The sequence below is a fragment of the Melanerpes formicivorus genome, unplaced genomic scaffold, assembly GCF_026170545.1.
Source record: "Melanerpes formicivorus ecotype bairdi unplaced genomic scaffold, bMelFor1.0.p_v2 SCAF_21, whole genome shotgun sequence".
NCBI classification, from domain to species: domain Eukaryota; kingdom Metazoa; phylum Chordata; class Aves; order Piciformes; family Picidae; genus Melanerpes; species Melanerpes formicivorus.
Genome location: NW_027142373.1, coordinates 1,859,698 through 1,878,219, shown reverse-complemented (window position 1 = coordinate 1,878,219; position 18,522 = coordinate 1,859,698). Strand labels below are relative to the sequence as shown.

General features: G+C 49.7%; 1 protein-coding gene across 2 annotated transcripts in view; it reads left to right on the top strand.

Annotated features, from left to right (window-relative positions):
- CA10 (carbonic anhydrase 10) overlaps nucleotides 1-18,522 on the top strand; it is a 127,855-nt gene that overhangs the window by 88,619 nt on the left and 20,714 nt on the right. For both annotated transcript variants that reach the window (XM_068151005.1, XM_068151004.1), the window contains one exon: nucleotides 10,284-10,469. In XM_068151005.1, the coding sequence (XP_068007106.1) occupies nucleotides 10,284-10,469 (186 nt within the window). The remainder of the gene's footprint in view (nucleotides 1-10,283; nucleotides 10,470-18,522) is intronic.

The window sequence follows — 18,522 nt, the reverse complement described above, 5'->3', positions numbered from 1 at the left end:
ACAATCACAGATTAAAACATCAGGATTAGCATTTTCCCTGGAGCCTTAGGGACAGATTGAGCTGCTCCCTAGGATTATTGAAGTCACCTCCCTGTGGAAGTGTTGTGACCTGTGGGACTCTGCTTGCTCAGCACTCCTGAGAACGAGGCCATGTCTGCTGTGGTGCTGAGGTGTGGGAAGTGCTGACCTAGATCAGTGTGACTCAGACTCTGAGCATGTGTGGAGCACTTCTGCTTCATCACCTCTCTGTGGCCACATTTCTGTGTGGTGGCAGCAGAGCCAGAGCCTCAGGGGCACTGTTTGGCCTGGAGAGCAGAATTTTTATCTTAGAGGCTGTTGGTTGGATTTTGGTTTGCTTCTGAGTGGCAGGACGTAGAGGGCATGAGAGGCAGGGGCTGGGAGGGTTCCATTGTTATTATTTTATACACAAATGAGAAGAAAGTGCCCTCAGGGATGGAGGCTGCCGTGAAGGCTGGGTGCAGCATGCAACTTGGTGCCTGAAATCTCCTCTGGGAAGAGAAATTCTACCACAGGAGCAGTTAGGTGGCCCAGCCTGTCTGGTTCTCCTATGCAGCAGATCTGGCCCAGCGTCCTGACTGCAGATGAGTGTCCACAGCAGAGGGATGATGGATCTGAGTTCTAGCAAAAAAACTCCCCTCATAAATTCAGCTGTTTGCAGAGTCAGTTGATGCCCTACTTTCCAGACTGTCAGAGCAAGCAGTTCTGCACAGTCTCTGCTTATTAAAAATGGGGTCCTGAAATCGATACAGCAATATCTTCCAGGAGAGAATTCAATTTATCAACAGGTTTGTTATTTTAAAGATGATTAAAGGTCTTGTTTATTAGGCATCATCTCCACTTCAGAAAGAGTTGGTATGAGAATAATGAGACATAAGCCACAATAGACTCACAAATCTTTCAATTACTTCTGGAGTGGGTCTCTTTCTGCAAGTGAAGCCTGGGAGCAGTTCCTGTCTCTAGTCTGCATCAGTCACCAATTACATATTAAAAGCTGGCACCGCTCACAGACTCCAGTAGCTCAGGGGCAGACTCATTATTCAGAACCAGGGCATTTAAAACTGTTAGGAATACCAAGTGTGCTGAAATTTTCATTAATGCCTTGTAAGAAATACTTTCTGTGATCTGCAGGAGTTAAGTTTTGAAAGCCGCAGTTCAGCTTCTGCCTGAGTGCTGTCTGCTCGGGAAGAACAGTTAAAGCATTTCCTCTGCTGCAGGCAGGAACAGCAAACCTGGGTGGGAATGAGCCTCGTCCTCATCCCAGACAGAGGGAGCAGAGGGCTCTGCTCCGTGCAGGAGTTCATGGATTCATAGAATCACGGAATGGCTTGGGTGGAAGGGCACCTTGAGGATCATCCAGCTCCGACCTCCTGCCATAGGTAGGCACCCCTTCCACCAGCCCAGGTTGCTCAAGAACTCATCCAGCCTGGCCTTGAACACCTCCAGAGAGGGGACATCCACAGCCTCCCTGGGCAACCTGTTCCAGTGACTCACCACTCCCATTCTCGGGAATTTCTTCCTCATCTCCAGTCTCGATCTGCCCTCTCCCAGCTCAAAGCCATTGCCCCCCACCCCCGCTTCCCTGCACTGCAAGCCCTTGTCAAAAGCAGGAATGTGCACACAGAATGCATCTGCAAACCCCAGAGGTGGGCAATAAACCCCTCCCCAAGCTTTTGGGAGCATCCATCCAGCCTCTGCTCTGCACGCTGCAGAGAAGGGAAGCAATGCAGAAACAGGAGGAAACGCAAGTGCCAGGAAATGGGAATGCTGCTCCTTACCTGCACAGCAACTGCTGGTTTGAAGGAGCCTTCCTGGGAAGATAACAAAGATGAGCCTCCAACACTTTTGTTTCAACAGATTACACATTCTTGAAACTCTTTAGGATATGTATGATAAAAGAACTCTTGAAAATGAACTGCCTGGAAAGCTCAGATCCTGCCTAGCCTGAATTGTATCCCTGGCGGGAAAGCATTTATTCCCATGCTGTTTCCTAGTTCACTTCATCGCTTCCTCCTTTCCTCATGGACCCTGCTGCAAAGCCAGATGAATCTGGTTTGGGGAGCACAGTGACCAGACAAAGCAGAGGGGAAGCTGATGGTAAATTGGCACGACACAAATTGGTTTTCTAAAAGCCATTTTCAGAAGAGTTTCTCCCCACTTCTTTCAGACCTGAGCTAGCGGAAGAGAGTCTTTCACCCTGCATGGAGTAACACATGCTTAGGAGAGATGCAAGAGCAAAGATTGCTTCTTGGCATTCAGAGCTTTGTGTCCTTTTGATTCCTTGTACAAACAGTAATTTACACAAGTGCAGAGCACCTGGAGCTGCTCAGGAGAGGAGCACACTGAACAAAGGAAGAGCCCTTGCCCAGAGCCATGCAATCTAGAGACGCATCAGGGAACCTGCAGTGGGCAAGAAATCAACCAACCAACAAAACCCAAGAGATAAACACAAAGTCTCTTGGCCAGGGGCTAGCAGAAGAGTGCTCAGAAGTGAAGTCCTGGGAAGGCTTGTGACTGAAAGGGCTTTGTGTGCACATCCACAAGCAGGACAAGGGACACCTCAACAGAGCTCTGGAGCCATCAGGGGAAGGAAGGTTTGCCCCTGGGCTGCCATTCCCCCTGCAGCTCTAACTCATGCTGTAGTTCCAAATCCCCTGCATCTTCCATCCAGCTTGGGCACCGACTCCCAGACAGGTTTGAACTGGAGCTGTACTGGGACACAGAGCAGATCCCTCTGGGGAAGCTGAAATTGGTTGAGCCAGGAGATGCTCAACAGTTGAGAGCAGAAGCGCAGGCAGTCAGCTGGCTGCCTGTCACCTCTTCAGCAAGGACAGTTCTCTACCATTTACAGCCTTCTGCAAATGTGTAGAAGCCTTCAGCTCTTCTGACATCCTTTATGGGAGACCAAAATTATCCTTATCACTGCTTTAATGCAGATCCTTCAAACTAAACCCTCGTTACCGACTGCTGCACTGAATTAGGGTAATGAGCTCTCTGAGCCCCAGTTATTCCCTCAATTACTTACGGCCTTAGCCTAATTCTACACTGAGGTTAATGAACTAAAAGGAGCACACCACAAAGGTAATCTTTCCCTTTTTCATATCAGGCTTGTGCTGTGTCACAGCACAGGCTGAGACACGTCCCCGGGGTGGCTGCAGACACAGGAGTGTGAGCTCTGCAGGCAGGCAGTGCAAGTCCAGCCCCAGAGCAGCCTTCTCAAGCACAGGAGCACCACACTCCAGAAGGGGCTTGAATCCCCTGCTGATAAACCAAAGAACCTGCCACAGTGCAGGCCCAGCCCTGCCCACCCTTGAAGCACTAATTTAAAAGCCTGGCAGTGGCCTCAGCGTGGGGCCTGTGCCTCATCCCCCTGTGGTCACAGCAGACTCAGAAGGTGGCATCAGCCCCTGAGCAGTTCCCCCCTGGCTGAAGGCAGCTGTGGTGATGCCTTCTGTGCTGGGTACCTGCGTGTGGCACTTCCCTTGCTGTGTGAGGTCTCTTCAGCTCACCCTGCGTTTGTTTTCACACATTCCTCTTCCCCACCTCAGCTTGTCTACCGATGTTCAGGCTGCAGGCTTCAAGACAGTACAGAGCAGAGGACAGTGAACAGTGAGATTCACTCTGCTTTTCTACAGCAAAAAAAAAGCCAAACCCCCAAACAACCCTCCTCATTATTTCTTTTTTTCCACCCAGACAGCACATAATGGATCCCTCCTTGCAGGAAGCCCTCGGCATCGCATCACCCACTTAAAATCCTCGCTGGTCCCTCAAGCCTTAACCCAGCACTGGTGGAAGCAGGTCCCTTGCCAGTTCCTCTGTTTGTCTGTTTCAATAATTTGATTTTCATTTTCAAAATCCAGTGAATCACAGAATGAAAGCTGCAGGATGAAATTCTCCCACTGCAGGTGGTTTGAGTGTGGCTGGAATATTGCAGGTCAAGGAGAGGATGATCTCCCTATAAAGCACACAGCAGTTAGTAACACCAGGCACCATCAACTTGGCTGCATCTGCTTGAGGCTTTCTAGCTCCTAACAAGCCAAACCCATTGCATTAATAGAGTAGTGGTCATGCAATAAAGAACTTCATTAGCCTAAAAGGCAGCATGTGGCATACTGACTCTGCAGGGTGCCACCAGTGCCCCAGGTGCAGCCTCATTCACCTCTTCCTGGGGGGTGTCATTATCTCAGACTAACCACGACCCTGGAGCCCCTGCCCTTACAGTCCTATTTTTGTTGCAGAGTGGGGCAGGCATTGCTTGGGCACATTTCTGTGATCCCTGGGAGCTGACATCCTATGCTCATTAGCCAGGCAGCCTGAGCAGTTCACTGGTGAGGCTGGCTCTGGGTTTGCTACAGATTGGTCACTGAAGGGAAGCAGAGAGGCAGCACTGCGGAGGAATGAGCAGGGAAGGCTCCTCCTGAACAGGCTGCTTTAAAAAGCTCCAACAAGTGTGTGGTGCCATATGCTGCCACACCACACGCTGCATCAGGCAGGTAAATGGGTTAATTGGACTCATTAACATCACTGCCTTTGCAAAACTTTTCAGCTCAGAAGATGAAAAGCTGGTTTGAATCTTTGCACTTCTGCATTCTGCATGCTTGGCACAGGCTGTTTTTAATCAAATATTGATGCTGCTGCCTGTTGTTCTTCAAAGCTCTGCAACTACACCACAGCTCCCTCGCAGTGCGTGGCTGTGTGTCACAGCTCTGCTGGTTCCTTATCTTTATTTCCCTCCCTTCCACTTTCTGCTTCACAAACACCGCATAGGATCTGTTGGATTCTTGCCAGGAAAGGTGCCCTGGGTGCTTTCCTTCTCTGGTGGCCTCCAAGCAGCCTGCATCCCCCAGATGCTTGGTTGTGACTAGAAACCTGCTTGACTGCAGCAGCATCCCCCAGGGTTGTGCCGCACAGCTGAATCCAGCCCTCGTGGGACCAAAGCCGCGGCTTAGAGCTGTGCCACACGGAAGAGTTTTCGTCGTCCTGGCTGTCCCCCGGCAGGAGGTGGCAGCTCCGTGGGACGGGCCGGCAGCGCCCTCTGCTGGCAGCAAGGAAGGCTGCGGGAAGCAGGGCTGGGATTCGCCTGCCGCTGCCTTCGACTAAAGCAGGAAAGACTGCGAACGTGTGGCTGAGACTAACCCCGAGACACACACAGGCACAGCTAAAGAAGATCTTGACTGGGAGGGTCAGGAAGCCTGCTGATCGCTGCAAACAGCACTGGGAACGGTGTCCTCGCAGCCTGCCACTATTCCTTTCCATACTGTTGGATACAATCATTAAACCTAGACAAGAAGTTCAGTTCATGAATGCACCTAGAAGCTCCAGTTCAGGTGACCTGAGCTACAGACAAAACCCCTGCACAGGACAGTCTCATCTGAGCATGAGGAAGCCAAGAGGACAGCCTGGAGTTCCTCTTGACTCATCCATGGAGACCACAAGCAGCTGTGGGGCTTGGCATTTTTTAAGCCCTTTGGGGCCCACAGTTCAGTATCAGTGGTAAAGTTTTACCATTCCCATGGAGCTTTTCTCTTCTGCTGGGGTATGGGATCCAGGAGGAAAACGTGGAACTCAGGTGGCAGATGATCAAAACTTGGTTTTTGCAGGATATAGAACTGGGACACCACAACACCTCAAGAGGACTCTTCAATCCTTGGTGATTTGCTTCCCTGCACAGCACCAGGCCTTCTCTGGACTATGTCTATTTCTATCCTAAAGAAAGGAACATCTGACAGTGCAGATAAGATCCAAGGACACCACAGCACACAGCCACACAAGATTGATTTGCTTGCTCCCTTACATTCAGTGCAGCTCTACTGGCAGCTACTGGTGCAAGTATAAACCTTCTTGGAACTAACCTTCAGGCCACTCTTCCCTCCATGAATCCCAAATGGGCTGCTTCACTGCTTCCTAGGGGTTCCTGCAAGCAGAGAGCCTGCCCTACTCCTTGGAGAAAGGTGTCAGTGAAGGCAGAGTGGGACTGGAAGGCAAAGGATGCATCTGAGCTGCTTCTCCTTTCCTCCTGCATCCCCTGCTTGCATTTCTAGCGTGGCCTCACCCTTCAGCAGGATTCTTTTTCTGTCGTTTGTGCTGAGGGTTTTGAAGGCTATTTTAACACAGGCTGTAATGTAAAGATGTAGGCCACCAAGGAAGTTCTGAAAATATTTAGTTCAGGACTAGTTGTGGAAGAAAAGATGAAGGGAAGAAGCTGTACAGTTAACTAGGACACAAGAAGAATCCTTCCACAAGTGCAGGGCTAAAGCACATCATTAGAAAAAGATCTCTGAGGACTGCTTTGGGGGCTGGGTTGTTTTGTTGTGTTTTTTTTTCCTTGTGGTCATAAAGGTCTGTGGAATTCCAAGATAAACATACACCAAAGAGTTTGTGTGTGTTTGGGATCAGGATTTCTATTGACTTGGCTTCTGTTCCCCCTTTCAAAGAGCAGAACTGGGACATTTTTCTGATCACAGCACCAGCAAGTCCTACACAGATTCCACAGAGTATTCAGATCCTCCTTGGAAGCACAACACAGAATATCTTAGCAGCCTGTGCCTGTGTGGCTGCCTTGTATCAAGATAAAGAGAGAATAATGCTGCTGGGGAACTATGTGCACAAAGCCCTGTGAAGCAAGATTTTAAAGTAATGAGATTAAATAGAAAATAACTACATCAGGAATATGTTAATCATTTAATTAAAGTCTACCAAAGTTGAACCGTTCCACAATTAAGGCTGAAGCCCATCCACGTGCTATCTTCTGCTTGGGGATTTGATCTCAGGTAAAATTACCTGCTGGAAGCCTTCCTTGGTGTGTGAGGCAAATGGGGTCAGCTGAGGATGTGATATGATCATTAACTCTGGCAGTGGTGGACTTTGTCCCCTCAGACAGGCTCTCACTGATGTTTAACAGATGGGTTTGCACTGCAGCCTCATCTCTTGTGCCTAACGGAAGCGTGGTTATTGATCCTTCTGATAAACAGGATGGCAACATTGAGTGCTCCTTTTCCCCAAGTTTCTTTGCTGTGTTTTCCTCTCTAGGTAAAGTTTCAGGTCAAACAGAACACAGAACAAAGGAGCTACCCAGCAGCAGAGCAAGCAGCAGCACAAGAACCATCACTGTGAAGGGCTGGGCACCAAGGGTTAGTCTGCCACGTGAAGGAAATAGTTACACAGATCTTGACAGATCTGTGCAGTTATCCTGTTACACTACCCCAGAACATCTCATCCAGTCCACAGAGCAGTACCAACAATGGATCCCCTGCTTGCTGCAGCAGCAGTGAGTGTTGGCTGCAGCGGGCAGAGTCAACACCTTTCCCAGCAGTGTCCCTGTGGATCTGTGGCAGAGTGTACAGAACACAGAGAGCAGCCCTCCCCTGACCTCTGTGCCTGCAGCCTGTGACAAGGCCACATCCATCTTTGCTTTCCACAAACCAAGTGAGTTCAATGCCCTGAAAGGAGAGGCTGCCATCACTTAAGAGACTTAGTGCCATAAAATATGGAAAACCCATTTTTGTCTGTGGACTCTCAGGGTGCAAGATCAGAACCTTCTTGTCCTCTAGAGGCTGTCAGCACTGCACACAGTGAAAGGACAGCAACAACAGAAGGCAAACTGCTTTGGACTGGAGCCATTTTTTTTTTTGCATCACACTTTTCTACTGAGGATAATGCTTTGGGGGGCTTGGAGCTCACACACAGATGATGACTGCACTTACAGGACACTCTGTCCTAGCAGCTTTGAGTGGTCATACCTGAAAAGTGCCTTTTTCAAGGTGGTAAGATACTGAGTTTGTACATAAAGCAGACAAACTCCTGAACTCCACTGAAGAGTTTCTCATACCCATCCTGGTGGTGCTACCCCAAACCAAGCACAGCCTACCCTGCAGTCTTGGCAAGCCAGAAAGCCTTCAGGGATAGAAATAAAATGAGCTATTTTAGCCTTGCATTCAGATACAACCTGAGTAGATGGCAAATATGAGACACTGCTCTTGTCCTTCTAGCCAGCAGATGCCCATAAGAGGAGTGCCCATCAAACACTGCTGGGAGTGGTGGTACCTGTTGGCAGCCTCAAGAAAATAAATGGGCCTGGGCACATCCTGAAGGTGCAGCCTGGTCTGGAATCTGCAGCTGCTTGGGCACACACTCACATGAATAAGACTTCTGCTTCACTTGCACCTGAGAAGGCAGATTAAAGGGCAAGAGTATGCAGCTTTGCTGCCTTTCCTGGTGACAAGTCTTTGTGTGCTCAGGCAGGAGAGGTTTAGAGTCTCCCTTCAAGTGTCCATCCCTCCCTGCAGGTCAGACACAAGGCAGACCCTTCAGGTCAGACCCTTCAATCCACCACTGCATTGCTCACCTGGAGCTGGGAAGGGAAGCTCTGTTCTGAGGCAGCCAGAGCAGTCTCCTCTCAGACACTGCCTTTTGATGAGGGGGAAAATGAGCAAGACAAATCTTGTTCCTGGTCATCAGTTTGCCTCATATAATTTTCTCTCTCTGCTCTGCAGTCATTTGATTCATATTAGGGGTTATTTGGGTCTCTTTGGCCTTGAGAGAGAAAATAATGGTAACCTAGTTTGAGATTTGTACCAATTTAAGGGAGAAAATGGATGGTGAATATTTTGCATAGCTGCTAAATTGAGCGGTGAGTTTCCAAAGGTGAGCGAAAGGCTTTCAACCCTTCCCTCTGTTTGTTTTTAAACTACAGCTGTTCCTTCTGCTTAGCAACTTTCTGTCCCTCCCATGCAGTGCACTGAAAGTGACTTCAGTAACTGACCTCCTTGCACCTCTTCACTGAGCTGGGTGTTTAATAGCCCTGCGTGGAGCACCCAGTAGAGACCTCCGGAGCGTTGGTAAAGGAGGTCGTTGTGGTTTATTTGCAGCGAAGAGGAAGCTTTGTGCTCATTGCTGTTCCTATGTATGGCTGCTTCTTTTGAATGGGAACAAACACAACCACCAGAACATCTGTCCCCAGTCTGGGAGGCAGAGCAGGCAGGGGCTGGCTGATCTCCCCCTGGCTCTCTGTCTTTGCACACTCTGTGCCCTGTGACTTTTTCCAGCGCGCCGCAGGAGAGCAGAGTAGGAAACACACTAATTAGTATTACAGATAAAATGACACTGCAGCACCGTTAATTACTACAGTACTGATGTCGTGTGGGCTCCAGCACATAACTGCCATGTCTTTAATTTTAAACTGAAGTGCAACAAAGCATAGTATTGCTGCACTTCCCTTCCTCACAGCCAGGGCAGCGTTTGTAGCCCTGCAGGATGCTGAGAGATGAGCCGCACTGACTGGCACATGCCACTTCCCGATGGCATCAGCTGAGCAACCTCTTCCTAAGGAACTTCTGCTCTGGCAGGGGACATTGTGACAGCATTAGATCCTGTATGAGGCTTGTCCACAACCACTTTGCACAACCTTTGGTCTCTTTAACATAAAGATGGCGACTCCTGGGGAGCATTGCAGCTGTCTGAGGTGTGGTGGGAGCTGGGGGTGTAGGGTCAAGCTGTGATTAGTTTTCCACTGCTATAGCCCAAATATCTGGCAGCAGAGAGGATAAAATACTGTCAACAAAACTAAGAGACTTGCAGAGGAGGACAGTGACAGCCTAGCCTGTCCCTGCAGCTCCAGCAAGAGCTGGGCTCCTGTTTGGGAGGGATTGCAGCCCTGCTTTGTGCAGCACCTTTACTTTGGGATGACTTGGTTATAAATATTCAAAGGCAGGAGAAAATCAGTTCAATTTTGGATTTGTTCAAATGTACTGAAATGAATTGATGTCAGCTGAAATGTCCCCATTTCCAGTGCAGAAGTTTTGTAATGAAGCCATTATTCAGAGCTTGTACAAAAAATATTCTGAAGGCCTCCTTGTGTGGAAGTGAACTGAGGCTGCTCCTGTGCCAGCCCTCTGCCTTGGCCAGGGTCCATAGGTTTGTAAATTCACAGAATCACAGAATGGGTTGGGTTGGAAGGGACTTTAAAGCTCATCCAGTTTCAACCCCCTACCATGGGCAGGGACACCTCCCACCAGCCCAGGTTGCTCAAGGCCTTGAACACCTCCCAGGATGAGACATCCACAATCTCCTTGGGCAACCTGTTCCAGTGTCTCCCCACCCTCACTGCAAAGAATTTCTTCCTGACCTCCGGTCTCAGTCTGCCCCTCAAGCTTCAATCCATTGCCTCTGTACCTGAGCAAAGTGTTTGACTGTGCAGAGTGAGGTTGCTGGGGTGGAAGAGTGCCCAGGTTGTCTGGACAAAATGCCTGTTTTGCCCCCCGTGCCAGGTCAGCGGGACCATGTACAACACGGGCAGGCACGTGTCGCTGCGGCTAGACAAGGAGCACCTGGTCAACATCTCTGGGGGGCCCATGACCTACAGCCACCGCCTGGAGGAGATCCGGTTACACTTCGGGAGCGAGGACAGCCAGGGCTCCGAGCACCTCCTCAACGGCCAGGCCTTCTCCGGGGAGGTAAGGTCAGCCTGCTGAGCTGGGGCTGCACCAGCACCAGCCACCCGCCTCCCATTGCTGCCTGAAGGGATCTGCAGGCTGCTGGCGACTCAGCAAAACTGCTTCCCTTAGCACAGGGTCATAGAAATGGTTGGGAAAGCCCTCTGAGGTCATCCAGCCCAACCATCAACCCAACACCACCACGGGCACCAAACCATGGCTCCAAGTGCCATGGCCACACCTTTCTTGAACACCTCCACCACCTCCCTGGGCAGCCTGTTCCAATCCCTGACCACTCTTGCAGCAAAGAAATTTCTCCTCACCTCCAACCAAACCCTCCCCTGGCACAATTTCAGGCCATTCCCCCAGGCTCAACCTGCTGTGTTTGTTGCCTACACCTCTGGGAATAAGCAAATTGCCACCTGTGCCATCTCTTCCAGGGTCCTGGGCTGAGTCAGTCATTGCAGTTATTAAAAAGCAGGGAATTAATTGCAGAGCTGTCAAATGCTGGTGCTGTAATTAATGGTAATCATTTGCTCTGGTCGGTAAGCTGCAGGGATGTAGAACACAGCCAGTGGCAGCTCTCTCATGGAATCATTCATGTCTTACACAACTGACTTCTGGTGGCCTTCAGTCAGCTGTGCTCAGTGACCATGTGCTGTGGTGCTCCTTTAAGAGCTGGCACTCAGGTGTGCTGCAGTAAACAAGTTGTCTGCTTTGCCAGCCAGAGTCACTGCAGAGCAAGAGCCAAAGCAAAGCAGGAAGGCTGAAGGAGAGAGCAAACCTTTGGCTGGCAGATACCACACCACTTGGAACACCCTGTCAGATGTTTTACAAGGAGTTGTAAATTCATTGGCCCTGGACTACAGCAAAAGGTCAACCCATGGAGCATTGCTCTGCCACACCTGCTGTTAACTCTTAACTGGGCTCTCCTGGGTCTGAGAGCAGGGCTTTGGCAGGACTGCTAACGTTTGGTGTTTGCTAACAGAGACCTCAGGCTTCCTTAAGGGAAGCAGAGAACCTGCCTAAGTGGAAAACTCTGCCAGGCAGCCAGCCATGCACAGCTGGATCCACTGTCTGCAGCATCCATCTGGTTATCTGATTGCTCCTGCAGTGAACAGGAGCAGATCAGCATCTGCAGGGAGTGATGGTTCCTGATAGCCAGAGACACATCTCAGGGCAGGAAAAATCACTTTGTGGAGATGCATCTCCCTTGACAACAGAGCAGAGGCAAGCAGCAGGCCAGGGAGCTTAGAGCCCTTTTCAGATGTGAGATGAACTCTGTCCTTTGAGGATGTTTTTCAGAGCTCCAGACAGCTGCCTGGGGCAGCTGGACAGGTAAGTTCCTATCAGGTCAAGTATGACAATGCTCTTTGCATGTCTGGAACCCCCACCTAACATCTAAGGGAGGGGGGTTGCTCCTAGGTACTTTTTTCTGCCTGGTGAAGATGTGGACAGCACTCAGAGCAAGCTCAAGAGCACTGCAGTGGTATACCATGGCAGGAAAAACAACTCAGAAATAGCAAATTGCTTCAAAATATGCTGTGGTCTGAATGACACCGAGAGGCTTGTAATTGCCAGGCTTTAATGCTTAACTTGGTGTTAAAGGCTGTCAAGAGAGATCTCTGCAATAATCTGGTTACCTTTGAGCCCCTAATTATCACTTTAGCAGGCAGAACAACTGAACTAATGCTTAAGCAGTTTGAGTGTTAGGGCTTTAAAACTGTCTATCAGGTTATCATCAATATGTTTTGCACTGCTGACACAGAAAAGACAGGCAGGTTTGGAATGCTTAGATAAATAAATGGAGCATTTATTTGTCCCTCTGATGCATACTTGAGGCTGTCTAATTCCCTACTCTTTGCATAAGCATCCTGCTGTATTAGAATGATTAAAGAAAATCTTGGCTCAAGCAAAGTCCCCAGCTAAGACACCAATCATTGCTGTCTGCTGCCTGGTGGCTCTATGCAAAGCAGTTTTTAATGCATCAGAGCCCACAGAGTTGCTGAGAAAGGACCTTCCTCAGCCAGCAGCAGCACAGAGCACAGCACAGCGAGCAGAGTGCTGGTGGCCAGGCACTGTCTGCCCTGTTCAAACAAAAGGTCATGACCTCCAAAAATGGGGCCCTTGAACCCTCCCATGTGGCTAGGCCATAAAAATCCATTTCAATATTTTCTTGCCCCAAGCAGAAAAATTCAGGATGTGTCTCTGTGTGGCTGTGCTCTGTAGCAGCCTCATGGATGCAAGGACAAAAAGCCAAGGAGCTGAGTTGCTTGGGGTTAGACACTTTTCACAGGCTTCAAAGAAGAGACCCCAGTCCACAGCACATAAAATGTTGGACTCTTTTTTCTCTGCTCACTAAGTCACCCTTCACAAAGCCATTGGCAGAGCTTACCAACACCCAGAGATTTCAGCAGCTGCAGTGCCCAGGTAGACAAACATACATTGTAGGCTGTGCAGATGCTTTGGAACTGAGATTTGCTTTTGCTGCCTCTAAGAAATGAAATAAAATACAGGAGAATGGGAAGGAAAGGGAGAGGCTGGCAGTGCTGAGCTGCCAGCCTGCTCCTGCCACTGCCACGTCTCTAACTGCAGGCGTGGTCTGAGTGGGAAGGTCCGGGAGAGTGAGGGATCAGAGAGATCAGGGCTGCAAATCCAGCTGCTGGTATTTTTAGAAGCAGGCTGTCAGACAGCCTGGGAGAAGCATCTGGCCAGCTGGAATCATTTAATCCATCCTGCTGCATTAAACTGCAGCCTGGATTTACATCAGGAACAGTGGCTCTGGCTTCGGTGCATCTTGGACTTGCTTGCATGGTTCTAAGCAGCCTCCCCTGATGTTGGGATTGGTTATGCAGAGCAAAGCCAACTCCAAACCAAGCCCAAAGCCCCTTTCCTGGAGCAGTCCTGTAGTGTGCTGTGGCTGCAGGGATGCTGGCAGAACAAACAGGTCCTGGCCAGTCAGCAGTCAGAAGAAAGAGGCAGCACAGGCCAGCTCTCTGCTGTGCCCCCTGCTACAAACCTCTCCTATCCCCTTGCTCTCATAAGGCTCCTGCCTTCTTCCCCAGAATTTCATCACCTGGAAGATGAACATCCAACTGCACCTCCCCTGGGACTCAGGGCCTTCCCTGCTTTTCTGAACTCAGGCACATTTTCTCCACACAGTTCCCTACATTTTCCCAACATCCAGATCTCTTTCCCAGGTCTTTTTCTCTTCTGTTCCATGTAGGAAGCTTCACTGATGTGGCAATGTGTGACCCTAGCATAGTTCTTCATCAGACTGTGCTAGCACATAGTCCTTCCTCTTCCTCAGGGGAGAAGCTGGAGATGTCACTGGGCAGGGGACAGGAACCTCCTGCTCCTCCAGAGCCACATTGCTACCAAAGCAGAGTGAGCTGTAAGCCAGCCCCTGTGAGCCCTCCCAGCAGCTCTCCTGCCACAGCTGGCAGAAGGCAGTTTGAAATTCAGCCCCATCCTTTGCCACAGGCCTCCTCTGCTCCATTTTGGAGACTTTACTGGGAAGGATGCAGGTCAGGTTTAAGTGTCTCAGCCTGCAGATAAGTTTACTGTACTCCAGTGCTTATTAATGGTGAAAAATAAGCCTCTGAGGAAAGCAGCAGATGAGGGAACACATGTCTAATGGAAGGGTGCTTTAATAAAATCTCTATAACCTTCAGATTAATGTTCAGCTTCAGAGGAGAAAGTCAATAGGATAATGAATTAAATTGCTATAGGAACAGAATATAAATCAGGAAGAGGTGGTGGTATTGTCATCACTGCAGTGTGAAGAGACTATTCACAGGAGTAATTCAAAGCCAGTGGGAGGTGAGCATGGGCATTAGCTGCAAGAATGCACCTCTGTCCACCCTCCAGATTACAGAGGTGTTATCAAATATTCATAGCCATGAAAAGCAGAGTTGAAGTCCAACAGACACTTACTCATCAGCAGCTGCTTGTTGTGTTTTCCTAAACCCAGATCGATTTTATATTGGAAGTTAAATGGAGGTTTATTGCTGGTTAATAGAACACAAAATGGGATTGAACAGCACATTAGCGCAGGCTGAGGGGTATTCACACCCGGCTGTGGTCTGGCTGAGCCCTGGGAAACCCCTTTCCACCCTCTCCTGACTTCATCGGGAACTTCAGCTCTGCAGCAGGTGTGGTTTGGCACCAGGCTGCCTGCTCTGCCTCCCTTCCAAAAATCCTTGGAGTTGGAATGGGCATGGCCCATGGGAAAAGAGCAAAGAGTGTGTTCCAAGGAAGAGCACTGCTGGGATGATCCAGACAGCAGAGCTTGCTGGGGGGCACACCTGGAAACCTGTGAGACCTGTCCAAAGTATTTCTAAGTGCTCCCAAAATGCTTCCCAAAGAACAGGGAGATGATTGCTCAAGATGCTAAGCAGAAGTCTGGCTGACTGAAAAGTCACTGAGGTGCTAAGGCTGACACTGCTGTCCTGGAAGCAGCAATGGAACAGCCACAGCTGCTGCTGCTCAGAGCCAGAAGAAGTCCACAAGGGCTGAGCGTGGTCTGTCTGGACAGACCTGGCAGTTAGATCACAGCCTGCTAAGCTCTCACTCTGTGGCCTCACTTCTGAGAGAAGCAGAAGCTGGAAGGGCAGCTCACAGTGCTCTGAGGCTCCTGGGCAGTGCAGAGCACTTGAACACCCCTTAGGCTCCTAGGGAGAGCACAACATCTAAACCCCAAACCTTCCACACCCCTACAGACACAGAGCTGCTGGCTGTTCTCACCATGCCCCTCAGCTCTGTGAAGTCCTGCAACAGCTCCTGCAGTTCAGCTCAGCACCAGCCTCCTGCCTGATCCTGACCTGCTCCAGTGGAAGTGGAGAGCAAATCTGGGGCACACAGCAACTGAACAAGCAAGCACAGCCCCCCTGTCCTACAGGAGTGCAGAAAAGGACAAGCTACATATCTGCAGGTGTCCTGAGATGCTGCACTGAATTCCCAGCATCCAGTCCTGCACATCTGGGTGCCAGGGCTCATTTCTCAGGTTCCTCTCCTTAGTTTGTTCTGACCCTTGTGTACTTTCATGTCTTACATACCTCAAAGCACCTGAGTTACAGCCACTGCTGGGGGGGAGGAGGTGACAGGGAGGGATTCTTTGAAGCCAAAAGCTGAGAATGGGTGGAAAACAGAGCAGGGCCTGAGCCAACAACATCCAGGTCTACAGCACAGTGACAGCACTGCCAAATAGCAGCCAGAATAACGTGGTGGCATCCAGATGTTCTGTGAGCAGCAACAGGACAAGGTTCAAAGTACAGCTGCTGTTCCTCACTGAGGAAGCCTCTCCTGAGCTGCTCTATTGGAGTCCAGAAGAAAAATTACTTTCCAGGAGCATGGAACAGAATTTTTTTTGTGGTGTGTTTTACATCAAAAGGCTGCAAAGCCCCTACACAGCCACGTGCTAGAAATGCATCTTCATCCTGAGTGACCTTCACTGGCAGCTTCATCTTTACCACTTGGAGCAGCTGACTTGTAACTGATGTCCCTTCCTGCGTTATTTGGCCAGGCAGCCATCTTCAAGTGCTGGGTAATATACACTTGTTAAATAACAAAAGCCCGGAGCTGGAGAGTCAGGGGAAGCTGCAGAGTCAAGGGAAGGTGTAAGCAGCTATAAATCACTGGTTGGAACTGCAGGAAGGGCAACGATTCAGAGCCAGTGAGGCTGGGCTGTATCTGAACGGCTCCATTGCCCCTCTGCACTCTCAGCCTTCCATGTAATGCTGCTGCTGGACCCACACTGCCATTTCTAAAGCAAAATGAGACTCTAGAACCATGCCTGGGTTATCTGTCCTCTAGGAAAAAGCCTTAATTACACAAACCAAGTTATATAACAGCCAGACTTTATATCAGCAATAAAGAATTTTACCTCCTGTATAATCAGCTCCATAAACAGCATCCAGAGGGGGCTTCACCTTTCTGAACCTGATGAGCAGAGGAAATCCAAGCAAGGTCTCTCCCTCATTGCTTTGCCAGGGAGAGGACTGACAGACCCTGCTGCAGGTCTGCTGTGTGTTTGGTGAGAGCACAGATAAAACTGGGAAAGTTTCAGGGTTTAGTGGAAGCAAATTGTCAGAGTGTTTCTCTTGGTGTATGAACCACAGGAGTTTAGTGTTGCAGCAGAGAGGAGTGAGGATGGGCCCTGGATGCAGCTGTGGCTCTTTGTAGAGCACCAGCAGGGAAAGAGGTACAGGGGGAGCATCAAATGTTTACTTCTTGAGCAGCAAGGCTGACAATAAGCCATAACTGGTAGGAACAGGCACTGCATTTTACAATCCCAGACAACCATTAGATACCATCTGGACTGAATGATGCTTTGGAAGAGGTCTTTAAGCACTCACAATGTTTGAGACTGAGTTTCAGGTACCTGAGCAGCATTTTGATCTTTGGTTTAGGTCTCAGCTTTTTTCATGCTCTCAGATGTCTGAGGGATCTGTGTAGGCACTGGCACAGCAAACAAAGGAAGGACCTTTACAGGCTGCTATTTGGATTGGTTCCACATGGTACCAGTGCCCAGCACAAGGCTTTCAGGATGAACTGAATGCATGAGCACTGCAGACAAGGAGCCACAAAGAAGTCCCCTGGGGATCAGTAACTGTTTCTAGGAGGCCCTGTTGAGGTGAAGGCTGTGACATTTCTGGGTGTGGTGTTTGAGAGGGCCATCCTTAAAGCAATGAATGAAGGGCTGCTGAAGTCTGGGGACCAGCTGCTGTGTGGCCCTGGAGTTCTCTCCATTAGCTCAATTAGTGTGCAGTAGGACTCCTGCTCTCAAGTCACTTTGCAAATGTTTCTTGCTGTCGCCTCCTTCTGCTCTGTTGAGACACAGCCTGACAAGAGTTCTCAGCACAAGAATACGGACCTGCTGTGACAGGACAAGGGGTGATGGTTTAAACTAAAAGAGGGAGATTGAGGCTGGAGAGAAGGGAGAAATGTTTGACACTGAGGGTGGTGATAGCCTGGCACAGGCTGGCCAGAGAGGTGGGAGATGCCCTGGAACGCTCCAAGCAACCTGCTCTGGTTGCAGACATCCCTGCTGACTGCAGGGGAATTGGAGTAGGTGACCTTTAAAGGTCCCTTCCAACCCAAGCCACTCTGGAATTCTAGTCTATGATTCCATGACAGCATCCCAATTCCCTGGCTTCCTCAGTTGCACCACAGCACATCATTCTTCCTGGATCCTGCACAGGAAGTTCTGAGTGCTGGATCCCAGGAGCTCCATTTCTGGGGCCCAGTGGTTTTGCTTCTGTGTATTGGCTTCTGGAGTGTTTGTGGTAGGAGCTCCATAGATGCAGCCTGCTGGGACTGGAGAGACTCTGCACGCAGATTTGTAAAGGGTTGGGTTTGCTTTCCCTTCATTTCCATTATCCACACATATGTGGCTGTTCCCTGCCAGAAACCTTCCCTTCTTCCTAAGCTACTTCTTGACTCTTCTGGGCTAGCCATCCCTCAGCAGAACTGCAGGAGCTGTCCCAGCAAAGCACAAGCCCTGGGACAATGTCACCTTGCATCAGGGCAGCATGTGACAGAGCAAAATCTCTGCTGCACAGAACGAGAAGTGCTGCAGCTCTGGGCTGCTGAGGGAAGCAGAGCCCTTCACAGGAAATGGGGGCTGCACATTTACTCTTCTGCTACCAGCTGCTCTCTGTTTTGGCAGGGGAGGGGAGGAGAGGAGAGCCTCGGTGCACCCAGCACAGGCTGTCAAATCCAAATCCCTTTGCTGCCCTCATTTTAAAACTCAGCATCATAAAGCAATAAGGTGGAGTCTTTCTGCTTAGAGTAGCAGCTGCAGGATTTGCTCTTAAACCACTGGGACATGAAAACATTCAGCACTCTAAAGCTCCAGTGTCACTCAGGAAGCATTTGCTTTGCCTCCTTCCAAACGATGCTCATTTGCTCGGGGTGACCTGACTTGCTACAGGATGATTCTGCCTTAATTAAAGAGTAATTTGCCTCTGCAGCTAAAACACTGCACTCACTTTGAAATGGGTTTTATGTGACCTGGCAATGATTTTTCCATTACACTTCTTGCAAATCTAACTTTCCCCCCACATGCATTCAG